The 16,999-nt window shown below is 37.0% G+C and overlaps 2 protein-coding genes across 5 annotated transcripts in view; one reads left to right on the top strand and one right to left on the bottom strand.

Annotated features, from left to right (window-relative positions):
- The first annotated feature begins 351 nt into the window (after positions 1 to 351).
- Positions 352 to 12,172, top strand: LOC140137217 (glutamine synthetase-like). Its single transcript, XM_072158867.1, has 7 exons — positions 352 to 363; positions 1,385 to 1,583; positions 2,574 to 2,738; positions 3,540 to 3,686; positions 4,822 to 5,149; positions 10,284 to 10,464; positions 11,986 to 12,172. The coding sequence occupies exons 1-7, from the start codon at positions 352 to 354 to the stop codon at positions 12,100 to 12,102; spliced, it is 1,149 nt and encodes a 382-aa protein (XP_072014968.1). The 3' UTR covers positions 12,103 to 12,172.
- A 1,309-nt stretch (positions 12,173 to 13,481) lies between these two features.
- LOC140137799 (anaphase-promoting complex subunit 5-like) overlaps positions 13,482 to 16,999 on the bottom strand; it is a 33,042-nt gene continuing 29,524 nt past the window's right edge. For all 4 annotated transcript variants that reach the window (XM_072159578.1, XM_072159581.1, XM_072159579.1 and 1 more), the window contains 3 exons: positions 15,533 to 15,628; positions 15,056 to 15,150; positions 13,482 to 14,276 (listed from right to left, as the gene is read on the bottom strand). In XM_072159578.1, coding sequence (XP_072015679.1) covers positions 14,160 to 14,276; positions 15,056 to 15,150; positions 15,533 to 15,628 — 308 coding nt within the window. In that variant the 3' untranslated portion in view covers positions 13,482 to 14,159. The remainder of the gene's footprint in view (positions 14,277 to 15,055; positions 15,151 to 15,532; positions 15,629 to 16,999) is intronic.

Genomic DNA, 16,999 nt, shown 5'->3' with positions numbered 1-16,999 from the left:
TCACATCCGGGACAAATGCGTGCGAAGTATGTAGTTTTTACCCTAAGGTGGGCCAAAATGAGGCCAAGTTTGATATAAAATTGGATCGATTGAGCCCATATTTATTGGTCGAGCTATGAGTTTTAAAATATATTGGACGAGACGTAGTCGAGTCCAATATTTTAAAACTCATAGCGAGACCAATAAATATTGGGCGTAAAGCATCCAATTTTATCATTATTATGTGTTGGATCCAATATTTTCACACACTTGGATTCATCAAAACATAATAATGGTCTATATAAGACCGACCAACAAAAGGGCAGTGGCGTTGCCAGGGGGAGGCAGCTGCCCCTGTAAGAAGTCTTCCCCATGGTAATGATGGTATGCTGGCCGGCAGTGGCCGCCCAGATTTTTAGGCCCGGTTTTTAGGCCTTTTTAAAAAAGCTTTCTTTAGAACGTATTTGACAATTTTCGTAATATATTGCCCCCCAAAAAAAGTTGCCTTGCCCTCTCCCTTGAAAATGTTCTGACCACGCCACTGCCAAAGGGAAGATGCATATCAAATTTTAGGGGAGAGGAAACTTGCCCCGGTCGGTATGCCATTGAGCATAAATTCCAAAGAAAAAGGAAACTATCGATGTAACGTAATTGACGTTCAACAAGAAGAGCGTGGCCTTACTTGTCTAATGTTAAAAACGAATATTTGTCTGTCCTTTCTCGTGATTAACATTAATTTTTTTAATTTTTAATACATTCATCTGCTGTGTACTTTTTAGTACATTTTTTTGGACTATTTTTGTCAATATTGCCCCCCCGCAAGTTGATTTGGCCCTTACACGCTATTGGGTTAATTACGATAGGCATACCCAGCAAACACAAAACGTTTTACAGAAAACGTTTTGTTGTCAGGTTATATTAAGGGTATAAAACGTTTTAATAACGTTCCAAAACATTTTGCAAAAATGTTTGTGAAAATATTTGACATATAATATAAACATTGACATTTTTAAAATGTTGTTTTAATGTTTTTATATATAAAACGTTTTAAAAACGTTTTCATGACCTTTATATAACCCGACACTTGGGCCTAAAGGTTATTAAAACGTTTTGAAAGAAACCAAAACGTGCTTATAACATGTTTATAAAGTATTAAAAACATTTTTGTGTTTGCTGATGGGTTATATGTTTTATCTTGTGGTTGCCAATACCTTATGCAGTAAAACTGCATTTGTTTTTGTTCACCAAAATGCACGGGGTGGTAAAATGTCGGAAATTGAAGAAATCATATCATCAGTATTTTTTACTTTTTGATCTATTTTAAATTTGATAAATACAATAGGGTGCATGGTGTTTTGAATAACTAACATAAGAACACCATTATTGCCCTCCCATCAATGTACAGGATGTAATTTTACCTTCAGAACTTGTACAGAAAATCATAATGGAGTACTCGGCAGACCTTGACAAATCCGTGGTGAAAAAATATCTTGATCTCACCGAGCCAGAACAAGTGCAAGTCATGTATATCTGGATTGATGGAACAGGACAAGGACTTCGCTGCAAATCAAGGACATTGGACTCTGAACCAAATTCAGCCAAAGGTATTCTGTGATTCCATCTCACATCACAAAAATGTTTAGACATTGTTTCCCGGGCACGAGTCAATTTACGTTTGAGTTAGACAAAATTGGAACACCAATGTTTTTGCTTGCTAGTGACTCTAAACACCCACCTGAAGAATCCAAAAAAGGGGGAAAAGGAATAGTTTGCAATATCTCAGCTGTTTTGTTACCTGTGGGTAATATCACAAAATGTTAACATGATTCAACAGGCTTTCAATTTTTAACCCTATAACCCAGATATGATATGGCAAACTATTATTTGGTTATAATGTTTTCCTAAACCTTTCAAAGAGCATTTTATTTAAAAGGTGCATGCGCTGCCCACAAATATGTGCAAAAAGCGTATAAAATGTTTTAATAACATTCAGAAAACATTTTTGAAAACTGAATGCAAAACATTCTAACATAATGTTACTAAGTATTGAGAAAATATTTTGCAAAAATGTTTGCCAGCAAGTACTTCATGATAACATTTTGATAACATTTTTAAAATGTTGTGTTTTTTCATGTAAAACGTTTTAAAAATAATTTCATGACCTTTATATAACCTGACATTTAAATGTTATTAAACATATTAAATAACCAAAAACGTATTTATAACATGTTTATAACATTTTGAAAACATTTGTGTTTGCTTGGAAAATTTTCCAAGTAGAACCTAAAAAGGTATAACCTAAAATGGTTCTTATGCTGTCCTGTATGTAGATCATTAAATAATTCTTCAAAGAACTAAAAGGTTTTAGTATAGGCCAGAAAGAACCACTTTAGGCATAGGCCAGAAAGACCCATTTTCTTATAAATTAGCTGTTTTGATATAGGCCTTAGAACCCTTTTTTCTAAGAGTGCGTATGACACCTCATCATATAAACAGTTGAAAATACAAGTCCTGGTTTCCTTCTTCCTTTTCTAATCCTTCTCTTCAATTTCAGATTAAATTCTTTAACTGACATTATTTTTCTCATTTTGTAGACCTTCCTATATGGAACTATGATGGTTCAAGCACAGGCCAAGCAGAAGGAAGTAACAGTGACATGTTTTTATTTCCCAGGGCCTTGTTCGGAGATCCATTCCGTAGAGGCAAACATAAACTTGTAATGTGTGATGTATTAAAATATGACATGCAAAGACCAGCAGGTTAGTGTTATTATCATCTAAACAGCTCTTTTTTGAGCCACACATGCCAACCACACTCAGTTAAAAGGACCAAAATTCACCATAGAAAAAGTAAACTCTTATTGTGCTATGCATGTATAGATAGGATTCCAACATGTCAAAGCCCATCAGCATGGACAAGGGGAGCTGTTTCACCCCAAATATGTGTTGCTATAGCCTTGTTTTGCAAATCTGGTCTACTAAAAAGGTCAATAGCCTTTCTCAACACCTACAATTATAATGTAGCATTAAGGCATTAATTTTGCCCATCCCAGGATCTAATTCCCCATCTGAAATGATGGGCAGATGGGTGGGTAGCTAAGACACTGGCTGGTCGGCGTGATATTTTCAATTTTTAAGGCTTTCTTACAAATTTTAACCATTTTCATCAAATTTGTCCCCATCCTTTATAAATTGCCCTCACCCCTTCTCTGAAAAATCCTGCAATATCACCTAACTCAAGAAGGTCAGTCTATTCATGTTCAAAGTGCACTACATCTGACAAAATCCACCCTTTTTAATGCCATGCACCCACCATATGCAGGAGACAAAGTGAATGTTGCAAGTCCCACATGAAAGCTTTAAGCTATAAGCCCTATATCATACCAGTTTTTCAGGCATTCATGAAAAAGTCTAGAAATTGTTTTTAAAAAAAAGCTGGAAAAGCATGTAAAATTAGACAAAAACACCTGAAAATGAGCTGAAAATAATACAACTGTTGGAATTTTGACATTGACTGGAAATTCTCATGCTTGGTTTTTATTTCCAAATGTTGCGTTTCAGAGTCAAATCACAGATTAAGTTGTGAGAAAGCCATGGACAAAGCCAAAGAGAGTGTACCCTGGTTTGCTTTTGAACAGGAGTATACATTCATACATCAAGATGGGCACCCTCTTGGATGGCCTAAAATGGGGTATCCAGGACCACAAGGTAAATGACAGGATTGAGTACAGGAGTATGGAGCACAGGAGCAGGGGTATATAGAAAACAAGCGAGATTTGGAGAGGAGGCAGGAGAGTGGAAGGAAGAGGAGTGGAGGGAAGAGGAGTGGAGAGGAGACGAGACGAGACAATGGGATAAGGGAAAAGAAGAGAGGGAAGACAGGAACCCATCAACCAGCACAACTCGTCATACTCGTACAAAACTTTGCATTTTTTTATCAATTCTGTTGTTGTATGCTTTACTTGTCTCGCAAATCTAAACAGCAACACACAACATTGATAACAGACCAGGCATTGTAAGAGGCATGTGGGGTCATACTACCCTATCTAGGCTGTGACTGAGAGTTGCAATATTTGTTTGTCATTACTAAAGAAACAGCAGTGTAACAGAGACGAAGACAAATCTTGAGTAGGAGACCCTGGAAGTGTGCAGGAAGATAGCAAGATTGACAATATTCTATCAAGCTCTGCTGGGTCGCCTCGCCATCCCAAAGCAAAAGGTCCTACGCCCAGTCCATTGCTAACCAAGGCATTCAAAATACACCCAAATATCAACAAACAAAAACTGCTATAAATACCTGTTCATATCACACAAATGGTGGATTGGAACACTTTACCTGACCACATAACATCAACAGAAGACTAAGACAAGTTTAAGATGGCGTTATTCCAGCACTACATCCACCAAATTTAAACAAACCGTTCTGCACCATTCCTGCTATAGTTCTTCAACTCAGAAGTACAAAGTAAATAGACCTTGGAAACTGGAGGCATGAGAATAATTAATTCAGTGCAATGCCTGTGTAAATGCTTATTTGGCACACCAACTGCTGCGCAATTTGTACTTGCGGAGCACACCATGCTCTTTATGCGTCACATTTTTTAACACGCAGTGTGTGTGACGCAAAGCATCGACCCCCGATGCCACAGATTTGGTTTGTACTTCTAGGTTGAAGAAGTATAGATTGGCTCCTTTCAGGGGTGATTAGAACCAGAACCAGCTATAAACTCTTTTGTGTAATAGTGCACTTGTTTATGTTCTGGAGGTCCTGGGTTTAATTGCTGGGTATAATACTGTAATTTTTATACTTCATTACTGAAATGATAATACTTTCTCATTCAAGGCAGATACTACTGTGGGGTGGGTGCCAATAAGGTCTACGGTAGGGACATAGTGGAAGCACACTACAGAGCATGCCTACATGCTGGCATCAAGATAGCAGGAACTAATGCAGAAGATATGCCTGCATCATGGGAGTATCAGATAGGGCCTTGTGTAGGCATAGAGGCCTCAGATCACCTCTGGGTAGCTAGATTTATAATGCATCGGGTAGCGGAGGATTTTGGTGTGGTGGTGTCATTGGATCCTAAGCCGGTAGCAGGAGATTGGAGTGGAGCTGGGGGACATTGTAATTACAGCACCAAGGAGATGAGAGAGAAAGGAGGAATCAAGTGAGTTCTGAATTTGTTACTTTACTTTTTTTCCATGTAAAACTACAGTATCTCTGTAACTAACTCAAATAGCAGGTTCTATGTTTTGACTTGTCCCTAAGCAACAGGCTTGTAACTAGGGGGGGGGGGGGGGCAAAGGCTAAAAAAAAGTTCCCCCTTTTATGCCTTTTTGGGTCAAAAAGGTAAACATTTTAGAAAAGGTTGATTTTTTTTACAAAAAGATCCACTTTTTCAAAATCTATCCCTCCCCCATGTCTACTTTTTCAAAATCAGCTCCAAATAAATCCTGATTATGGGCCTGCAAAGCAGTAGCCAGGTTTTTTTCAGAGGAGGGAAAAGGGGAGCACGAAAACTTTCAAGGGGGAGGCAAAATTTGACCAAAATGGTCAAAAATGAGCTTAAAAGGTCTCAAAATCTTAAATATCAGGGTGGTGGAAGAATTCTTTCAGGGGGCAGCTACCCCTGGTTACCCCATACATGAATAGTGTATAATATATTTCAAAAATATATAAATAACTAATAACACAGACATTAACTATTTAAGCTTTATGAAATTAATGGCATCTACAAGTATTTTGATACAGACCATTTGATGCAAACTGTTGTCCATGCTTCATTCTTAAAAAGTTATTTATTTATAAATTTAAGCAAATATTATTACTACAGGGTGGGCCAAAAACAACTTTACCCAATTACAAAGGTTCATATCTCAAAATTGAAAAGTCTGCTTCAAATTGTTTTCACATATTCGTAAAGAACATCTTCTTAAGAGTATTTGGTGAAAAAACTATCCAAAAATGTATTAAATTAAGAACGTGACGCTAGTTTTAAATCAAAGGGTCAAAATTAACTTTGTCCACGCGAAGGCCTACTAGATGTCGCGTCGCATCACTTGCAATACCGAGTTCGATAGAGAATGAGAACCACTCAGTATACGCACAAATTTGTTCAGCAATTTTATATAACACAACCAAATAAATAAACATAAACAATTTTAATTTCAAGCTACGATATCATTCGTCATGATATGCAGCTTTCATGCTGCAAAGATATGAAAACAATTCTCTTCAAATATGCGCAAAAGCAATATTATTGTAACCTCAGACCTCATTTTTTGTCATTTTTTGTAAAATGTTATCTACAAGAAAGTTTGCACTTTTCGTGGTATGTTCGGCCGGCAAATTGTTGCGTCGACAACTGACTCTGGGGTTATAGCTGCAAGTTCCCTTTGAAACGCTGCAATATTTGCAGCTGAACGGTCACTTCTTGGACGTCCGCTCCGTGCTTTGCATCTATTCATCACACTTCCGAGGTTGTGAAAGTTGTTCATGTGTAGAGTTATGGTAGGTTTTGGCGGGACTCTTACGTTCGGGAAACGAATCCGAAATTGACGCTACACTTCCGAAAAGCTTTCTGTTCTTAAGTATACAATTGCCATAAAAGTCCTCTGTTGTGTTGTGAATTGCTTTATCTTGACACCTTGCAAACCTATTTAGAAATAAGCCACGCAGTCTCAAAATGCACGAAGACCTATTTAAAATCTAAAACTTGCGCCAGATGAAACCTTTGTAATTGTGTAATTTTTATGCTAATTATTGGTCAATGACAGTTAAGTTCGAGTACATGACAAGTACATGGGGATTAAAATCGATTGTGTTTCTTTCATACATATAAAACAATCATCACTTTTCAAAGACAAGCCAAACGTGTTTACTAATTACATGTATGCCTAACGCATATGTATGCCTTACTCTTAGCAATCGGACAAATCCCATTGAATTACGTGTGGACAAAGTGATTTTTGACCCTCGGGCGTAAAACTAGCACCATTTTGTTAATTTAGCTTCTTTTGCTTCCATTTCTTCATCACATACTCTTAGAAAGATATACATTTAGAATATGTAACATTATCATGAATAGCTCTTCTATAATTTGAGCAACCACCCTCTGAAATTGGGTAAAGTTGTTTTTGGCCCACACTGTAGTATATGCCATTTTTGTTTTTGTTTTCAAAATGTTGCGATTTGGTAGTTCACAGCATCTTGCGAATGGTAATGAGCTTTGGCAAAATTGCATTGATCATTTCATAGCGAGTGTGTAGAAGAATTCAAATATCACAAATATACTTTTGTAGGCCCTGTGGTTCTTGAGTTATGTTGTAAAGAGGGCTAAAACAACAGCACTTTTGTAAAACGTACATAACTCATTAACAACAATAAATCAAGCAAGTTTTCAAAGTATATAATTTGTACATCAAAGTGTTATATTTCAATAATATATTGATTTTGATAATAATGAAACAATTTTTTGGCTGCTTCGACCAACAATACATCGTGTACCCTTAAATATTTGTTTTGACTACAGGCATGACAGTATTTGACTAGCTCTGATAACTCAGATCTAGGCCATTCAAAGTTTATTACCTAAACACTGATATCTTAGTTGAAAAGATATCAATGAACAAGTTTCTTGTCTACAATGGACTAGTTCAACAGGTTCACATGTGTCACTGTACTTTGTGAATCAGGTGTTTGCATTAATATCAGAGATTTTCCCAATTACTAAATTATTTGTATCACTTTATTAGGAATAAAAATAATTACAACTTCATATATCTTGCACCATTTGTTGTCATTTAAGCTAATGAATGACTATGAATGAACAAACAAATGAATGAACAAACAAACAAAGAATGCATGCACAGATATGAAAGCTATCTGATGGAAGACAAAATCTGACATTCAAAATGATGGTACTACAATAAAAATGTGCATCACTGCCTGAGCAAACCTTTCAAGCTCACATTACATGGTTATATGTTGTCCGTGTTAACCAGGGGTGGACCCAGATTTCCAGGGGAAAGAGCAAGGAGTCCAAGCTGGTGACAGGGAGTTGACAAATTTGGCACACACTATGCCAGTGGCGTTGCGTTCGTCATCCTATTGGGTGACACCGACCATGATGGGTGGGGGAGGGGGGCACCAGGCCTGATGGGGGGGGGGGGGACAAGCCATTTTTCAGCAATTTTCCTATGGGATGTTCCAAATTTTCCAATTGATTGGGGACATGTGCCCATACCCCCCTGGCTCTATGGTGCTACGTCACTGCATTATGCCAAAAATGCCAAAAATTTTTAACACTTTTTCCGAGGGGGTTGGGCCCCCTGGATCCGAACAAAGGTATCTGAGCTTGACAGATTATGTACACTGGATAGCAATTTTCACTTACAAACAAGTTATTTGCAATATTTGACATAAGATATTATGATCAAGTTGGCCATTTATGATTGTTTTAAGCACAACTCCCTTAAATGTGACATGTCATGTCAAAAGGAGACACTTTCGAGCAGGATTGTAAATGGAGAAATAGCCAAAAATCTGCTCTGGTGATTTTTTCACAATTTGGGTTTGTTGCGAATTATTGTCTGATAGTTCCAGACCGGAATATAACTGACCCATTCCATGTCAACTCCTGGGATGTGCACCGCAGCACCTCTTCAATTTTTTTCCTTTTCTGTGTGGTGGTAGATATTGATGAGAAAGGAAAATCCTGAAAATTTGAGCTTCATACGCTATTTCGTTTTCTCGTGGCATCAATTTGAAATTTAGGGGATCAGCGTAAAAATCTGTCATAGTATCCATAGCAAGAAACGATGTTGGAGGTCCATAAATGTATAAAAGACCCCCTACAACTTTGAAAAGTATGTATCCTGGGGTACTTAATTGTGTAGAGTTCAAATCTGGCATCAGAAAACACAAAACGAAACAAGGTTTTGAGAGACCTCATAACTTTTAAGTAGATAAGATTTGAGGCCAGACTTTAAGTCAGATACTTTTCGGGCCCTAAATCATTTTTCAACTTTGTCCCAAACCATGACTAATTCAACGACATGTCAGAACGAGAAAGTAAAAATAATTTTTGTCCATTTTTTGCCAGTGGAACCCTTTGGTAGGACATTACTCTTATCAATATTGAGTCAATTAGGATAATTTTAGCTGAGATATTACCCATGCAAAACGCAATGGAGTTGAGCATTCATTTTTTGCATGTGTTTTACCCTCATAGAGGTATGCTAGAAAACCAATGTCAGAAAATTTGACCAATAACCAACCAATTTTTATGTTGAAAATGTGGCTTGAACAACATTTCTGAGAAATGTGAGCTTAGGGTCTTAACTGATGTTTTTAATGCAAAGTCGTCAAGACCCCAAGCCACTATTTCTCAGAAATGTTGTCAACAAAACAGGGTTGGTTTCATTATACCTCAAAGTTGATGGTGGGGCAAATTTTCTGACCTCTTTCAGGGGGGCAAAATGTACACATGCAAAAAATGAATGCTCAACTCCAAGCGAGTTTTGATATGGGTAATATCTCAGCTAAAATTATCCTAATTGACTCAATATTGATAAGAGTAATGTCCTACCAAAGGGTTTGACTGGCAAAAAAATGGACAAAAAAAATTATTTTTACTTTTGGAGTTCTGACCCCCCGAAGTTGGTCCTGAATGGACAAAGTTGCATTTTGAGGGCCCTGTATCTTTTAAAGTAAAGGAGTTACAAATTTTCTGATGCCAGATTTGAACTTACACAATTATACCCTGATACATACTTTTCAAAGTTGTCGTTTTTGACAAATCTCTTTATACATTTATGGACCTCCAAACATCGATTTTCGCTATGGCACAATATTTTTACGCTGATCCCCTAAATTTCAAATTGATGCCACGGAAAACGAAATAGCGTGATGAAGCTCAAATTTTCAGGATTTTACTTTCTCATTAATATCTACCACCACACAGAAAAAGAAAAAAATTGAAGAGGTGCTGCGGTGCACATCCCAGGAGTTGACATGGAATGGCTCAACTGGCATCTTTTTGAGACATTTTTCAAGGTAATTCCTACTCTCAACATTGTCAATAATATTTTTAAAGGCCGATATCTCAATTTCCAATTTTATAATACCATAACTTACAAACTCAATATCTTCGCTTAGGAATGTCCGATTCCATGGGGGAAACGGCACTGTGGAGCAAAATATCTCTATTATATTTAAGATATGTAAAAACCTCAAAATTGATAACCTGCCCAAAAGTGTCTCCTTTTGACATGACATGTCACAAATATTTTGTTTTCTAGGCAAATTCAAGATGCCATTGCCAAGTTAAGTCACAGGCATATGGAACACATTAGATGGTATGCACCAAATCAAGGCAAAGATAATGCTAGAAGGCTCACTGGGAGGAAGCAAACTTCATCGATGACTGAATTTTCTTCTGGTATTGGCAATAGATCAGCTAGTATCAGAATACCTCGTCATGTGAGTTTAGAGCGATTGATTTTTTGTGGATGAGGGTATTTGTTATAACAGATTTTAAGGCCAAAAAAAAAAAAAAAAGGTTTGTCTCAAAGCTTCATGCAGCAGATTTTGGAAAATCGTGAGATTTGGAAAAAAGAAATGCAGAAATTTTTTAATTGAAAAATTCGGTGAAAATCAGATTTTTTTCTCCAAATACCATGAAAAAAGTCTGGAATTAAAATTTTTTTTTTTAGATCTCATTTCGCATTTGTTTTCAAACAACTCGTGAGTTTTGAGACAAACCATTATTTTTTTTTTGCCTAATCAGATGGGGAGATGGAATAAGTCTGTTTTTTGAGAAGACGGATCAAGGATTTAGTGCAAGGAGGCCCCCAATCTGCAATAGCTGCCATATATTTTCAGATGTGTAGAATATAGAATGCTGAAATTGTGAAATGTATATAAGGCAGCTATTGCAGGTAGGGCCTATTGCTCTAAACCCTTGATACAGGGAGTTGACTACACGACCACAGAATTTCTTGTTATAACACTGATGGCACTATAATGAAAGACAGAGATAAAAAGACTAGTTTGCGTCTGACGTCAGGGCAAAGGCGTGCCGTGATTGGTTGCTGACCTGTGCAGTACAGCATTTTCCGTCTAATCCAAATTTCAGACTTGAACTAGTATTTTTATCTCTGTCTTTCATTATATCATGTTTGAAGAGGGAGTTTGAGCACCTGAGGATTGCAGTGGTAGTCTCAAATGTGTGGGTGCTTACAGTCATGTCTTCCATGGGGGGGGGGTATGGATTTCAATAGCCCATCGCTCCAGCATAATGGTCCCATTTCATTTTTGTTCTAAAATAAAGAAACAACCCTGTAAGGGAGTTATAATGATTTTAAGGTTCCGATATGATTGGTCATAGGACACAGACACTGCACAGTGTCGTCGCCCCGATATCTTCATGGCAGAAATCGCCATGGTAGGTTGAATCCACAGCCACGCATGGCCATTTTGTTCCGACCTTTGAGACGCATAATGAGCTGAGGGACATGACTAAGGCTACTGACAATAGCACGGTAATTGATCTCTCTGTGTGTGAGTAAGCTTGTATACGCCATTGAGGTCAATGGTCATCGACTTTTATACTGCCTCCACAGGAGTGAGTATAGCCTATGTGCTGTAGTCCATACAGGACCAACGCAATATAAAATCAGAATTTTGGCCAGTTTTCGAGTTCAAGACGCACGCTTCTTTCTCAATACTCAAGCTAATGACTATCATATCCTTTCAACACATATGTTCAAGTGCAAGGATCTAAATATGGCTTTTAAAAAATTATGGGAGATATTCATCATTTTCTACCCCGGTATCCAAAGATTTATCGTCTAATATCAAATCGTGCATAGCACATTCACGTGTATCGATCCCGGGTATTTATTTTAGTATCTCTGCTGTACCAAGTAATTATTAGCCAGGCGATGTCGGTGTGCACTGTCCCAACATGAATTATTTTTGACTTCATTTGTTATTTTGCAGGTGTTTGCTGATGGCAAGGGATATCTTGAGGATCGTCGACCAGCAGCAAATTGCGACCCATACCTCGTCACTCAGGCCATTGTAAGAACTACAGTTCTGGAAGACTGGGATCCTTAAGTTTTATGCTTTGCCTTCATGCACAAAATGACTGATCTTGGTCAACTTTAACCTCTGTATTCATGCACAAAATGACTGATATTGGTAAACTTTAACCTCTGTATTCATGCACAAAATGACTGATATTGGTAAACTTTAACCTCTGTATTCATGCACAAAATGACTGATATTGGTAAACTTTAACCTCTGTATTCATGCACAAAATGACTGATATTGGTAAACTTTAACCTCTGTATTCATGCACAAAATGACTGATATTGGTAAACTTTAACCTCTGTATTCATGCACAAAATGACTGATATTGGTCAACTTTAACCTCTGTATTCATGCACAAAATGACTGATATTGATATAGCTTTAAGCTTTGTATTCATGCACAAAATGACAGATATCGATAAGCTTTAAGCATTTCACACACAAAATAACTGATATTAATGGAAAAAAGCGACTAGTCAACAACTATGTCTGTGGCAAAAAGTTTAAATTTAAACTATAAAACTGAAAAACAAAACAAATTTGCAGCTGATACTTCTGTACTTTCAATATATGTGACATAATCAAGAGGAATGAGTCACATGTCGACCCTGGTCGAAAATGAGTTTGACTTATGTTTTTAAAGAGGACATTTAGAGCTTTCAGAAACTGAAAACCCCATGTTGATCGACTTTTCTTTTGCGGTTACGTCAATCGCTGAAAACAATATAAAACAAAAGAATTTTAACACTTTCTTTGCCAATATCTCAAAATGAATATTAGCGACATCAGACTCATTTCCCTTGATCGTGTCACATATTTCTTCAGGAAGGTGTTAATTCAGTTTCAGTTTATTTCACCTTTAAATAATATTACAGAGTAAAGCAAAATCATATGGTAGGAGACCAAACAGAGCAGAGCTCGACAATTTTTGGCCACCCTTAATAAAAATCATGGTTAAATATCTTTTATCTGTAGACTGTTTTCAATACTCCTTGTTCATCATTATGCTACACATTTCTGCAGTTGTTGATTTTCAATGGCATTGACGAAACACTATATAAGATTAGCGGACAATATTTCAAGCAAAAAAGTTGATATTCAACTCTATACTCATGAATATTCATAACCTTGTTTGTTGAACACATATTGTTTTAAATTGACATACTACATAGGCTTAGGAACCAGGGGGCTCAGCCCCCTCAATAATTTTGGTGCGGGGGCTGGAATACCTTTCAGCCCCCCCATATTAATCCTAGGTGAAGTTAAAAAATTGTGATAAAATAGAGGGAAAATGGGTGTTTGTGACCTATATTTTGCACAATTTTCTGACTTTAAGGGGGAAAACCCCACTTGGGCACCCCAGGGTGGTCCACCAAAAGTTTCAGCCCCCCCCCCCCACAATGTTGAAGATCTTCCTAAGCCAATGTACTATACACCCAGCAAATGTTTAAATCACGTTGAAAATCATACTGTATAAAATTTAACTTGCATGCAGTAATTAGCAAAAACAGAATTCTTTGAAATTACTTTATTGGCAGTTATGGCCTGCAAATATGGAAAACAAGCAAGAATCAAACATGGAAGTTAAAATAAAATTGCAAATCCATGCTTATTTTTATTCATGATCAAATGAATCTTACATGATAAAAGTCATTCAATGCCTGATCGGATTTACATTTTGGATAAATGAACCCTCTGCAAAGTCTGCATTATTAATGAGAAACGTTAGCATAATTAATTACCCAATTTACATAGTGTAACCAATTGTTCTCATGTGATGTACAAATGAAATAAAGAGGATTCTTGGAAATAAATTTGAGTACAACTGATGCTGTGATCTAGCTGTCTGAAATTATGCACGATGACCTACGTTAACATTATAAACTGCACACTAGTTGCACTCTGATGTACATGTATATGTAGCCCAGTTTGCTAAACTTTGTTTGCCACTTATCAGAATGGATTGATATAGCACTTCACAAATGCATCTTGCCAAAGCATCATATGCAGACTGGTTTAATACAAAACTGTTGATCCAGCTTTTGAACCTTGCATACCATCTCAGTGTAGGACACAGTCTTATTAGAGAGTACTCATAGGTGGGACCAGTGCTGTGGGGTATTGTTGATCCAGCTGTCTGAAATGCATTGCACACTTGTTGCGTTCTGATGTATAGCCAAGTTCCTGATAGATGTGAGCCTGCAGAAAGGAAAGAGAGCAATGAGATGTGTCAAATGTAGGCTGCAGACACAAGTATGACATTAAACTACTTTGTTTATTGATTCAGTCGGGCAGTCAGTCAGAATATTTACATATTTGATAACATCAAAGTTAAGCTATATGGTATGTTATAACCATTTTTTACCCCTGTACATGACATTTCATGACCTCTAGCAGTCACCAGGGGTTAAGTCCAAAATGCCTCCTCTCCATAGAATAAACTTTGGATCTTGTGTGTGGAAACTGCTTTTTTCACAAAGTACAAAATGCTCAGCTTAGCAGCTGTACTGTGGGCACTATTCGCTGTCATAGTGGACGTTAGGAACCATTGGTTACTGCTCCAAGCCTAGGCTCATACACCTGTTCCGAATTTTGATATGCCATAGGCTTTGTGTTGGGATCATTTCGATCAGTGGTTCGTAAGAAAAAAAGCGTGATCCAGTTGACCTAGCAACGGTCATATTCTAAGGCGCACTACGACAGCAAATTGTGGCATTTCCATTGTCTTTTTCCCCAAACAATTGTTGGAAAGGACATTCTTAGTGCATTTTAAAATACATTTTCTAATTCCTCAAAGATATGGTGATTATTGAGTGTGTAGAAGAGGCAAAGTCTCCATCCATTCTACGTGCTCAATGACCAATGAGTCAACCATCTGGTTGTCATGATTGTAATTGTTCTATCACTTTTGTACATGGTACATTGTTTACAATAATTAATCATCAAATTAAAATGATCTTATTTGACAAGTGACATACCTGTAAATACATGACATCCTTGACCCTGTATTCAGTCTCTACTGTATGGAACCCTTCTGCTGCTTGACTTAACATCTGTACAGCTGACAACAAAGCTGTGGGAAATACAAAACAACTTACAATAAAACCCATCATTTGACATCATAAATTCTAAAATATTTTCACAAATAAAGAAAATAGTAAAACTCTTTGACTTACTGGACTTTCTTATTTTATTCTAATTTAGAACAAATCTTCAAATTCTATAAAAAACACCTTACATGCAACAAATTCTAAGAACAAAATTGCATATGAAGTATCCAGCAAGTCCCTCAAAGAAAGGCAGTGAGTGGATCATTTCTGGTAATCTAGCCTCCTAGAGTCATTTGCAAAAAAACCAAAAAAAAAAAACACGCCTGACTCTACTTCAAAGGTCTGTCCTCCCATTTTCTTTTTATCGCCTTAGACATTAAGCATGTTTGTGATATGTGTACTTACCGGTTTTGCGTCCTTCTGGATCTTGTTTGGAAGTATGGCAGGCTAGTTGACATTTAGCCAGAAGTAACTGTACTCTGGATTTATCTTGTACAGAACCTGTTAGATAAGATATAAGATTCATGTGGGTTTAAATTTAGATGTGGTATCTATACCCAAGGAAAAAATTGTTGGCAAACTTCTACATTTTTTAAATGAGCACCGTATCACAACCTACTCTCCCTCAATCAACGTTGAAGGGTCTTGCAGGTTTACTGTCAACATGGTTTTGCACAATATTTGTATTTGGGACGAGCAATATTTATTAAAATGTGTGCCAACATTATTTGCCTTGCCTGTAGCTACTGTGTATTTGCTTTAAATGTTTTTCAAATTTGATTTCCTCGATGGCCTGCATTGAGGTATGCCCACACTGTCAAAGCCTTGTCTACTGGTCAATGAGTCGGCAACAGCAGGGGCCCGTTTCACAAAGACTTACGATCAATCTTATGATTATCAATTACAGAAAAGTGTGTGGTAATGCATAATACAGGCACATCTGGTAAAACTGAAACACTGGGAGATAAATTTCATGGTGCTTTTTGAACAGCCATTCCCTTGTTTCTGCATTAACATCAGCAAGCTCTATTTTTCCATTTGACGGCCCCAGGGAAGACCAGCTCAAGGGCTGGTCTGGGCCTTTCCGCGTATAAATAAAATTTGAATTGAATTACGTGATAAAAAGGGCATTCATTGATGATGTGATCAGTTTCCCATTTCCACATGGCTGCATGTTTAAAGCCCATAAAATCAAGTTCCATAAGAATATTGATAGCAAACTTTCAATGTGTATTTAGTGTGGGGCCGTCAAATGGAAAAATAGAGCTTGCTGATGTTAATGCAGAAACAAGGAATACAGTTTGATGTTTTTTGAGTTTTGCCCAGGGTGCATGTAAAATTCTACTGGACAGAAAAATGTGGAATGAAGTACAATATGCATTCTTGCAATATACAATGTGGCAAAACGCATGCAATATGATAAACAATATAGGCCCTTCAACTGAATGTGAGCAAGACCTTAAGGTTCTGTGTATCAACCCAAGTAGTTTCTGGTAAAATTTGTGTTGACTATTATCCTGCAAATATTCAACTTATGCGCCACAATTAAACCCAATATAGCAATGTCGTTAGCATAATATGTTTTGGTTATTACCAGTCAGGCCCATAATCAGGGAGTGTGATACACTCCCTAAATCAACAAAAAGGTTCACTATTCAAAGTTAAAGTATACTAAGATGGTCCAAATTAAGAAAGAAAAAGTCACAAAGAGGCTCGTAATTGGCAGGAATTTTAACATCGCGGATTAATATCAATATATTTTATTCAGAGAATTGTCTTGTGACAATCTCGCCAGAAAAATCACAAATTATTAATTCAAGTCCTATACTTGTCTACTTTCTTTAACATGCACATTGTAGATCTTCCAGATGC

The sequence above is a fragment of the Amphiura filiformis genome, chromosome 17 (genome assembly GCF_039555335.1).
Source record: "Amphiura filiformis chromosome 17, Afil_fr2py, whole genome shotgun sequence".
Lineage (NCBI taxonomy): Eukaryota > Metazoa > Echinodermata > Ophiuroidea > Amphilepidida > Amphiuridae > Amphiura > Amphiura filiformis.
This window is presented reverse-complemented; position numbering and strand designations above follow the sequence as displayed.

What these genes read in the sequence shown, in the direction of transcription:
- LOC140137217 (XM_072158867.1), top strand. An exon ending in AGAGAGAAAGGAGGAATCAA is followed by an intron (nt 5,150 to 10,283) that starts GTGAGTTCTGAA and finishes TTTGTTTTCTAG; the next exon opens with GCAAATTCAAGATGCCATTG. An exon ending in GTATCAGAATACCTCGTCAT is followed by an intron (nt 10,465 to 11,985) that starts GTGAGTTTAGAG and finishes GTTATTTTGCAG; the next exon opens with GTGTTTGCTGATGGCAAGGG.